General features: G+C 40.7%; 1 protein-coding gene across 1 annotated transcript in view; it reads left to right on the top strand.

Moving 5' to 3' along the window:
- Positions 1–2,093: 2,093 nt before the first annotated feature.
- The window catches only part of LOC307027023 (WD repeat-containing protein 7-like), a gene marked incomplete at its 5' end in the record, with an annotated part of 24,346 nt that continues 14,414 nt past the window's right edge, over positions 2,094–12,025 (top strand). The window contains 5 exons of the mRNA XM_079695203.1: positions 2,094–2,133; positions 3,003–3,189; positions 9,701–9,818; positions 10,612–10,761; positions 12,002–12,025. The exon at positions 12,002–12,025 is cut by the window's right edge and continues 59 nt beyond it. Of these exons, the coding sequence (XP_079551329.1) occupies positions 2,094–2,133; positions 3,003–3,189; positions 9,701–9,818; positions 10,612–10,761; positions 12,002–12,025 (519 nt within the window). The remainder of the gene's footprint in view (positions 2,134–3,002; positions 3,190–9,700; positions 9,819–10,611; positions 10,762–12,001) is intronic.

Below are 12,025 nucleotides of genomic sequence, written 5' to 3'. Positions count from 1 at the left end.
TTTTATTTTCCATTTTTATTTCGTAATCATCTCGCGACCCCCACTCGGGGTCCCCCGACCCCCCGGGGGGTCGCGACCCCCACTTTGGGAACCCCTGGCTTAGAGTACATAACCAGCTTGTACTGTATTATATCTTCCTATACTCTAGGAAGGTCATAAGATCACTTATAGTAACTAATAAACACTTAGAATGCATTAAATAGTTATAAAACGATTGTTAAGTGTTAGAAATATTGTAATTTATAATACACTTGGATCCTTGAACTTCAATTGATGCTTTATTGAATGGAAACTTTCCCTATACAGTATACCAAAAATACATCTTGTCTTCATTACATTTCGACAGTTTCTACAGAAAAGTTGTATATTTTTAAGAAAGACTGTTTAGAAAATGAAGGTGGAAAAAGCCCAGGCTAAGTGAGTTCTAATAATCACTAGCTGGAGGTCAAAGTTCCTCACTGGTGATATTTATAGTCTTTTTGATGTATGTATATTGATGTGTGTTACAAAAACATGATTGATTTGAGCTCTTAATGGTGTTTGCTAATCACCATCTTAGGGTCAAAGTTCACCACCGTATCAGTGCTTCAGTCACAACAAGCTAACAGCACCGTTAGCTTGTTGTGACTGAAGCACTGATAATGCTCTCTGATGGATCCATCTCCTATTTTTGGAAGAGTTAAAACATGATTTTTAGGTTATAATGCGTAAACAATTTAGGCTCTATAAAGAGGATGTTATATTTTAATGCTAGATTATTTAACAAAACATTTATAGCTGTTTATAGTTATTTTGTTTACATGCTATCCAAGTATGCTGCACATTTTCAAGCTTTATAAAAGTGGTTTGGTCCCAGGCTTGTCCCTGCACCAGTACATTCCCTAAAAATATTGCTTATCAGAGTAAATGCTAATAAATAATTAATAATAATTAATTTAGCTCACTGTCTGGGGACAACAACAACAACAACAACAACAACAACAACAACAAGTTACAACCTTATACAATAAACATTAATCACAAGTGAGAAAGAAATGGCACGCATTATTTTAATTGCGGTAATAGAAAATGTATTTAATTCCATCCGCCATTGTTCTGCGTCATAGGAAGTCGGAAATTAGTGTTTCAACTTCGCTCCGAGTTGTTGTTTTTGATTTAAGGGGGGCGTTCGTATTTATTTTCCTGATTATTCCACACCACAGGACTGCAGAATAACAACACACCGGCATGTTTGACTCTTTGTCTCTTCGCAAAAAGCCTCAACATAACTGCTAACATTATTAGCTCGGAGGTCCATCTCTTACAGTCTTAGTCGCCCGTAACGACGTAGCATAACGATGCTAACACAGTTAAAGCTTCCGGAATGTATTATAACCGTCGTACGCAGCAATGCTAACACGGTTAGCCTGTAGCTATACGTTTCATAGCCCCATCCATAAGCTGCGTGTGTGTGTGTGTAGATGTAAACCAATAAGGAAGGGGGTTTGCCATTTAAGGGGGGGATTGATGATTAAATGCCAGGCGATCCAGATGATGCGTGCGTCTGGAGGACCTTAAGAGCCACCACATCATTATAAATACCTATAGTAAATGATCTGTTTGATGTAATATGTTTCTTTATATAATGACTGTGTACCATTTACATTTAAAGTGAAAATACAATAAACTTTATTGATCCCTGAGTGGTCTCAGACAGCAGAAGGATACAGATTTCAAGATTCAAGGCTTTTATTGTCATTTGTACAAAGCTACAGTGTTGTTATGACAATGAAAATCTTAGCTCACAGGCTCCTCCAACAGTGCAACAACAATTAAACAACCTTCCCAATGTTCAATCTGGTTCTGATATATATATATACACTGATATACTTCTCATAGCTTTGAATAAATGCATACAAGACGAGTTCATTCCTGGTTCTCGCGTAGCAAATGACACCAGATGTTTGTTATTTATCTTTCTGTCTTGAATTTCCTCTGACTTTATCTCTTGGAAGCACTTTGTAAAGAATCTGCTAAAAGCTCTGGACCTCAAGCTTCAGTGGGTGAGGTTTGGGGGGGAGGGGTGGTGCGAGTTATTGAGGGATGGAGCCTTAATGGTCAGCCTGTCCCCACAGAGACTGGCTCAAATGTCAGGTCAGCTATGAAGTGACCTCCATCCCGCTCGCTGTCTTTATTGTGTGTGTGTGTGTGTGTGTGTGTGTGTGTGTGTGTGTGTGTGTGTGTGTGTGTGTGTGTGTGTGTGTGTGTGTGTGTGTGTGTGTGTGTGTGTGTGTGTGTGTGTGTGTGTGTGTGTGTGTGTGTGTGTGTGTGTGTGTGTGTGTGTGTGTGTGTGTGTGTGTGTGTGTGTGTGTGTGTGTGTGTGTGTGTGTGTGTGTGTGTGTGTGTGTGTGTGTGTGTGTGTGTGTGTGTGTGTGTGTGTGTGTGGCTCGAAAGTTGAAGCATTTTTACCCAAACCTCATTTGAAAGCATAATCTTTACACAAATCACATGTTGCAATCGTGGGTGTGTCTCTACAGTGACGGGTCAACCAACGGTTATTTTTCACATCAATTAAACTGCCAAATATATAATGTATGTAAGTAGGTGAATAGTTTTGTCCTTAAATGTCATAAAACAGGTGCAAAATGTCTGTCTGACTGTCTTGCTCAAAGTCCAAGCTGACATCTTACTTCAGTTTTTTTCAAAACCCAAAGATATTTGCTTTAATAGGATTTAAAAATGACAGACAGCAGGAAATATCCATATTTGAGAAGCCAAAATCAGCCATTTTGTATTTAAGATGATCATATAACATTAATCGAGTATGAAAAACAGTTCTATTGATCAGCTCATTGATTAGTTGTTCAATTGCTGTAGCTGTATTTACACCAGGGCTAATATGGTCATATATTTAACTACAATATGTACAAATTATTTTCTGTCACGATAGCTGATGGAACTTCAGTGTTTTGAGTGTTTGCTTCTCGACATGATTCTCACCTTCCCGTTTGTACCGTTTGCAGGTAAGGCGCTGACCTTCCTGCTGCTGCAGCCCCCCAGCCCCAAGCTGCCCCCCCACAGCACCATCCGCCGCACCGCCATCGATCTGATTGGCCGAGGCTTCACCGTGTGGGAGCCTTATATGGACGTGTCGGCGGTGCTCATGGGGCTCCTGGAGCTCTGTGCTGACGCCGACAAGCAGCTGACCAAGTGAGTCCACCTCAGACTAATGACAAAACTATATTTACCTAACATTTTTTAAAACTCTATACTTAAATATATAATGAAACCGAAAGAGGACCTGCGGAATTCATATTTTAAATAACACTTTGTAGTCAAAGAAAGGTGGAATCTTTTTTTTTACTTTGTTTATCGGGTTTTTTCAACAGCATACAGTTATTCTATCAGAGCATGTGTCAAAAGCAGGTAAACACATCTTCACTTTATAGAAGAATTGGTAGAGTAACAATGTAAATACTACTTAACAGATTGAATCTTTCTAAACATGTTGCAAAGTTTTCCTACTCAAATGAGACCAATATTGTCTAATCTTTCAATAGAGTCATAATGCGTGTAGAGCAGGGTTTCCGTTAGCCGGTAATTACCGTTTTTTTAGCTGGTAAAATTGATTAAAAAAACGGCAAATTCAAAACCTGCCGGTCAAAATGTCCGGTAATAATTAGGGATGTTCCGATCAATCGGCCGCCGATCATTATCGGCCGATATTCACTCTTAATAGTTTGATCGGTGCTCTCTATAAAGGCCGATCAGGAGAGCTGGATCTAATCGATATGAGAGAGAGAGTATTCAAAGTAAACTTTTGAATAATGTACTTCATCTACTACAAGTAGTTTGTTTGAATGTAATTATGTTGTTATTATTGAAACATGACCGGTAAGTTTCAAATTTGTCCGGTAAAATAAATTATTTACGGACATTTGACCGGCAAGAAAAAATCCTAGCGGAAACCCTGGTGTTGAGCATTCGCTTTCAAAATGCTTTTGCCAATAAGGGATGCTGCGGGATGAGCTATCTGTCATAACATTACACCAAAACAAACGTCAAATTGTAGATGTAAAACAGCTTGAGAAAAAGGACTTGAAACTTGTCTGTGAACGAGCTTCGCCATCACTAAAGATTTCTATCTCAATTAAGTTTGGATTATTCTTTAACTTTCTTCTTTGGGATCTGTCTAGACTCGCTTGGACTCAGAATGGTAACACGGTGTTAGTGCCTCGAGCACAGAGAGCTTTAAGACATGTATTTGATATAGCTCAATACAGCTCACATCATAGCAACGTTCCAATGTAGCTGTACGAGATACCTAAATATATGAATACACACTGCACATACAAATATGGATAAATATATAAACACACACACACACACACACACACACACACACACACACACACACACACACACACACACACACACACACACACACACACACACACACACACACACACACACACACACACAGAAACACTCAGGCATTACAGAGCCGACACACTGAGTTATGGAGGCCAGTCTGTAACCAGATTGCAGGACATTATGATGATGTAACGATGTCTGCGTCCCTCTGACATGCGAGTCCTCGGTCTGTGTGCATGTGGCTTCAGGATCTCTTTCTAGAAAAACCAGTGGTCAGCTTGTGAAGCAATTTCCTGTTTCTCAAAGGTCAAACCCTTTTTAAAGGTGCGTTAAGACCAAACATAAACCAAACATAAAGCGGATTTCTGCCTCGATTTACCGGCGGGAATACGGCTGCTGGAGTGTTCTTTTTTTTATTGTTAGCAACCTTTGCCCTTAACAGCCAATGGGACTGCTCATTCGTTAAATTCAGAGCAGCTAATCCAAAAAGAAACCACATACCTTAGCAGTGTTGGTGCCAGGAGTAACATTATATAAAAGCGCCAAGTAAAACAAAATAACAACAGATACGCTGACAGTGAATGTCAGAGAAACAGGTATCGACTGATAGTCACCCAGAGATGAGTTCTGGCCCTCTTGAACTAAGTACATGTGTGTGTGAAGGTTCGTCTCAGCCATCAGCATCACAACCAGTAGAGAGGAGGTCAAAGGTTATGACAGACAAACTTTGCAGTCATTGAGAGGTTGTCGTTAAGTAAAAGCACCATTTTGTATGTGTGAAGAGCAGAGGTCACACAGAGGTGTGTGTGTGTGTGTGTGTGTGTGTGTGTGTGTGTGTGTGTGTGTGTGTGTGTGTGTGTGTGTGTGTGTGTGTGTGTGTGTGTGTGTGTGTGTGTGTGTGTGTGTGTGTGTGTGTGTGTGTGTGTGTGTGTGTGTGTGTGTGTGTGTGTGTGTGTGTGTGTGTGTGTGTGTGTGTGTGTGTGTGTGTGTGTGTGTGTGTGTGTGTGTGTGTGTGTGTGTGTGTGTGTGTGTGTGTGTGTGTGTGTGTGTGTGTGTGGGGAAATCTAACTGACCAACATGAGTTGATCTCATTAAGGCTGAAACTTGAGCTGGGTCAGTCAGGTTAAATGAGTATAGATATGTCTGTAGGGTGTGTTTGTGTGTGTGTGTAACACTAACAAACATTAGTGGACAGACAGATCCTAAACCAGATCAACATTTAGTTTAGTAATAGTGCTGAGTGATTGTTGGAATGAATCATTAGTTGATCTGATCATGTGAACAAACTGATTGGACAGGTTTTAATTAAAACACGGAGTAGTTGAATACACAATTCTGATTGGTCTATTTAAACATTATTTTTTGATATGAGACCACTGCTAAGGACGCTCTGATCAAAGGTCTATGTACTAAGGTTTCAGACAGAGGGTGAAAAGAGGTGCTGCAGAACAGGCAGTATGAGAAAAACAAGCTTTTTGAACATTAAAGCATGGAGACATCAACCAAAAAGGAGCTTTATATGTCACAACAACAGCAAACACTGTCAAAAAAACAACACAAGTTTGCAAAAATCCATGCCGTGTCACTCTACCCTCTGTACAAATCAAGGCTTTGTTTCTAAACACCTAAATGAACTTGTATCTTAGCTTGTAAGCACCCATGCACAGAGAGAGGTTGTACGGTCTGAACCATCCAGTAACCCTGTAACTGGTTGCGTAAAACAGTCAGTCAGTCACACACTGTCTGGGTTTCTGCAGCAGTGACTCTCGTCATGTGATCGAGGTTAGTCCTCCTCCCTCCCTCGCATAAAAAAAATCAATACATCCAATCTCCACTGTGTGTATGTGTGTGACTCAGTATTGACTGGATAATGTCAGCGTGATACTGGCTGTGAATGCAGTTCATGTTGCCAGGTTCTCACACTGTGTGTGTGTGTGTGTGTGTGTGTGTGTGTGTGTGTGTGTGTGTGTGTGTGTGTGTGTGTGTGTGTGTGTGTGTGTGTGTGTGTGTGTGTGTGTGTGTGTGTGTGTGTGTGTGTGTGTGTGTGTGTGTGTGTGTGTGTGTGTGTGTGTGTGTGTGTGTGTGTGTGTGTGTGTGTGTGTGTGTGTGTGTGTGTGTGTGTGTGTGTGTGATTTTGTACATGAGTGTTTCTTGTCAACTACACAATTCAGTAGTTGTTTTTTAATTGTATAATCCAGTTCATTGTTTCTTTACTGGGAAACTCTACATTTTTGTATATGTGTCTTCTTTAAGGCACAATTATAGCCTAACTATTATTCTATACTGTACATACATAGAGTACATGTCTAAATGTGTGTATAGAAACTCCTCTCTCTATAGTCTTAGTGTGCGTGCATGTGTGTGTCTTCTGTGCATGTGTGACCGTCTCCTACAAATGTAATACTAATCCAGATTATTTCATTAAACGTTCTTAATGTTGGTTATTAACCTCGGTGCTTCTCAGTACAATTAGCTCCCTGCTCTCCTGCTGCCCTATATCAACACTGTGACTGTTTCCAATTACAGCCACCTCTCTAAATGAAATTAAACATTTCAATATTGCTGATATATTGCCAATATATTACCAGTATTAATTACAGGTGCTGAGGCTGTGATCACAGGAGATGAATTGTGCAGCTCGGCCGCCCATCACACACTCTCTCTCTCCCCTGAGTCGTTCCTTAACAAGCTGCCTTGCTCGCCCCCCCCTCTCTCTATCTCTCTCACACACACTCAGAGGAGCTTGTGGCCAGCTGTTAGGGTTAGTGTCTAATTCCTGTTGCATTGTGGGAGTCCATTATGCCGTCGTCCGGTGAATGGCTCCCATTGAATGGGCCTTGACATTATAAGCTGCCCGCTAATCTCTTCACTCCATATATTAGTGAAGCTCCATCTCTCTGCCACCTCTCCGTGTCATCTCTCTTTCTCCCCATGTCTATAAAAAGGCTTTTCTTCTTCAGATCATTATAGCACCTTCCTTTAAAGGATGAGGCTCATTTTGTATGTTTCTAGTTGTAAACAAAACTCAAATCAACAATGAATGTGTCTACTAACATAATAGCCCGATATATCGTTTCTCTGTGCCATACAGCTCCATTGTTATCCAAAAACCATTAAAAACACATCAGTTGCACAGGGTGACATGTTCCTTTATTACCATGAACACACACTTGTTTATTTTGACTAAGTCCTACATAAACCTAGCCTGAAATCGCCACACGAAATCGCAAATGCGTTTTTTTTTACTTTGACTTCAACACCAGTGATTTATGACTTCACTCGGACTTCAGCTATTTGAGTTGCAATGTCTGTCCGTCCTTTCCCAGGCAAATGTCAAGATTCAAGGCTTCATTGCCATGTGCACAGTAGCTACAGTGTAGATATGGCAATGGTGAACGTCAGTCAGAGGCTCCTCCAACAGTGCAACGTTATATATATATATATAGGACATAGAACAAATAAAACAGATACAATGGTGCAAGTAAATACAAATAAATAGTAATCGTGCAAGAAGAGTCTATATACAAGTAAATGGAATATGATATATTAGATACATAATTTGCAAGATGCTAACAGATGAATGTTTAAGGATGTTCTTTAAAAAGTTCAGGTGTTTAACAGTCTGTGGAATGAAACTGAATGAAAATGAAAATGGGCAGAAATGACATAAACTAAGGAACAACTGTACATTAAAGGTCACCTATTATGCAAAGTGCACTTCTCCATGTCTCTTCTACATCAACATGTGTCCCCTCTTCTCCATGTCTCTTCTACATCAACATGTGTCCCCTCTTCTCCATGTCTCTTCTTCATCAACATGTGTCCCCTCTTCTTCATGTCTCTTCTACATCAACATGTGTCCCCTCTTCTCCATGTCTCTTCTTCATCAACATGTGTCCCCTCTTCTCCTTGTCTCTTCTACATCAACATGTGTCCCCTCTTCTCCATGTCTCTTCTACATCAACATGTGTCCCCTCTTCTTCATGTCTCTTCTACATCAACATGTGTCCCCTCTTCTCCATGTCTCTTCTACATCAACATGTGTCCCCTCTTCTTCATGTCTCTTCTACATCAACATGTGTCCCCTCTTCTCCATGTCTCTTCTAGATCAACATGTGTCCCCTCTTCTTCATGTCTCTTCTACATCAACATGTGTCCCCTCTTCTTCATGTCTCTTCTACATCAACATGGGTCCCCTCTTCTTCATGTCTCTTCTACATCAACATGTGTCCCCTCTTGTTCATGTCTCTTCAACATCAACATGTGTCCCCTCTTCTTCATGTCTCTTCTTCATCAACATGTGTCCCCTCTTCTCCATGTCTCCTCTACATCAACATGTGTCCCCTCTTCTCCATGTCTCTTCTACATCAACATGGGTCCCCTCTTCTTCATGTCTCTTCTACATCAACATGTGTCCCCTCTTGTTCATGTCTCTTCAACATCAACATGTGTCCCCTCTTCTTCATGTCTCTTCTTCATCAACATGTGTCCCCTCTTCTTCATGTCTCTTCTACATCAACATGTGTCCCCTCTTCTTCATGTCTCTTCTACATCAACATGTGTCCCCTCTTCTTCATGTCTCTTCTACATCAACATGTGTCCCCTCTTCTCCATGTCTCTTCTACATCAACATGTGTCCCCTCTTCTTCATGTCTCTTCTACATCAACATGTGTCCCCTCTTCTTCATGTCTCTTCTACATCAACATGTGTCCCCTCTTCTTCATGTCTCTTCTACATCAACATGTGTCCCCTCTTCTCCATGTCTCTTCTACATCATCATGTGTCCCCTCTTCTTCATGTCTCTTCTACATCAACATGTGTCCCCTCTTCTCCATGTCTCTTCTACATCAACATGTGTCCCCTCTTCTTCATGTCTCTTCTACATCAACATGTGTCCCCTCTGTGGAAAGAGACTCTGAAAGTTTCAGGAACAAAGATTCTCTCTCTTTTTGATCCATTTCTATAAAAACCTGTCTGAAAATGAGCCGACCAGATTTTGGCCACTTGATGATGTCATAACGATGTTTTGGCTTGAGTAACCATTAGCCAATCAGCAACCAAGGTAACCCCCCCCCCACACACCTTATCACCCGAATGTCCTCCTAGAGCACCATTGTGTTCTTTTTAACCAAATCTCTCTCAGAGGGGCGTGGGGAGGAGACAGAGGATTAGCACTTTGGAAACAGGGCTGAAACAGAGGGGGTTATGGGTAATGCTGCAATGATCTCTTTGGTGTTTCAGCCAATCAGAGACAGGCTCTGTATATATCTGAGACCTGTAATATATTGATGAAAAACAGTGTAATAGGTGACCTTTAACACATTATATTGAACTCTCTCTCCACAGTGTCACCATGGGTTTGCCTCTCAACCCTCCAGCAGATTCGGCTCGCTCGTCCCGCCACGCCCTCTCTCTCATCGCCACTGCCCGCCCACCGGCCTTCATCACCACCATCGCCAGAGAGGTGAGGCTGAAATGCTCAAACTAATTCACAAACATCCCATACAGCGGCTTCAAAATGTCATCGGCAAGCACGTCTCAAAACACATCTCTTCACACATCCACAATGATCACATCACACATCCTCTGTTTTTATTGATTTATTTAGTTTTTAGTTTTGTGTACCTTATACGGCGACCTTGAGAGCTTTGAAAGCCGCCTTTGAAAAAATAAAAAGTATTATTATTATTACACACGTATTGCCTGATTTTTAGTAGAGTTTCCTCTTTTGGTGTTCCCACTGTTTCCATGTTGACTCTGGTGGAGGGATAGTGTCAAACAGATACAAGCCACTTTCACTTTCTGTGATTACTCTTTAATAAAAGCCTCCATGTTTCAACGGGTATAAATGTTTTTAATTTGAAACTGCAGCAATCAGAAACGTTTGGTTTGTATTCAAAGTAAATTAGTACAGAATTTCTTTATGGAAAGTTGCCATAGACATCCTGATGTGAAAATATAAATATTGTATTACTTTCATCAATAGACCCTGGCTTAGTCCCCATTGGGTTACCTCCATCTGCAATAGATAGTGACTAAACAGACATTTATTTGAACCGAAAAGGTTTATAGGTATTAATCAGTTATTGTTTTGGTGTTGGGATTAAAATGCAGGTATCATATTGGTGGTCGTTTAAAAAAGACACACACTCTGAAACCATGCACAGCCAACTGAGAAACCGAATCCCGTATTGTTCTTGTGTGTTTCTCTTTGATTCATGTCTCTGATATTCTCTTCCAATATTTCTGTTTTCCAGGTTCATCGCTTCAACGCAGCTCAGGCCAACTCTCAGTCGCAGCAGAACGTTCACACCACCACTCTGGCCCGAGCCAAGACTGAGATACTGCGAGTCATCGAGATCCTGATCGAGAAGATGCCCGGAGACGTGGTGGATCTGCTGGTCGAGGTAAATGTTAACAAATAATGCATGTTTTATGGGTATGGGTAGGCCTGTCCCGGTAATCGATAAATTGACTTATCGTACGATAAATAAAAATGGACTCGATAACTTTTCTGAGCTCGATAAATTGCCGTTTACATAAAGATGTGACCAGCATTTTAGCCTGGAGCGCTGTGGCTGCCAGGCACGCTGTGAGGGGCGGGGCTGACACACACCCAGGTCAGGACACTCCGCGTGCACGTGCAGCAGCGTAGCAGCCAAATTAATAATATAGCGACAAGCGGGAGACAACGTGTGACTTACTCGCGGGGAATTTAAAGTGAAATGGAATTGGTTACAAAACCTACACATCTCGATTCTCCGGTGTGGCAGTATTTTGGATTCAAACCGAATCAACGAGGCGAACCTACGTACCTATTGGTTTAAAAAAGGTAGCGACAAAAGCAGGCAATACCACGCATTTTAAACCACCTAAAACACAACCACCCCATTCCGTTTTTCCAGCTGGGAGCAAACACGGCAGCTGGTGATGGAGAGCCCCCGCCCGACAATGCAAACATGTTGGTGTTCCTTGCTCGAAAACTTAGAAAAACAGATTTGGATATGGCCTGTTGAGGCATCTGGGTCTTTGACAGTGGACTGTACACTTGACTGTTGTTTTAAGGAGGTTTTTTTTGCTTGTGAGATAATGTGTGCTCATATTTATTTATTTATATATATGAGAGAGAGAGCTCTGTTTTCCAGCCTGACTCTATTTAATTTATTGTTTTGGTTGTGTGTGATTTAATTTATTTATTATAATTTAATTATAATTTTTTTATTTATTATATATAATTTATATATTTTAATATTATTTCACATTTCATTTGCAATGTTGAATGTTCAATAAAAAGTTATGTTTGAAAGGATGTACTTGAATTATTATTATATATTATCATTATGTCTAAAATGGTCTTAAAACGGTGCCGACAATATTATCGTTTATCGCAATAATTTCCAGAAAAATGTATCGTCCAACAAAATTAATTATCGTGACAGGCCTAGGTATGGGCAATCTGAGTGAAACAAACCCAGTTGCATATTTGAGGTTTAAGAAATGGTTACCAAAATCTCTTAAAAGCATTCTATTCTTGTTCTATTAAAAAACCAACACAGCCATAATGGAAACCATGACCTCCTATTCCTTGCCTCCTTCTCTCCTCCTCCACTCATGTCTTCTTTTCTCTCTCCACCTCCTCTTCTGCAGGTGATGGATATCATCATGTATTGT

Source organism: Notothenia rossii (assembly GCF_949606895.1).
Source record: "Notothenia rossii genome assembly, contig: scaffold_307, whole genome shotgun sequence".
NCBI lineage: Eukaryota > Metazoa > Chordata > Actinopteri > Perciformes > Nototheniidae > Notothenia > Notothenia rossii.
This window is presented reverse-complemented; position numbering and strand designations above follow the sequence as displayed.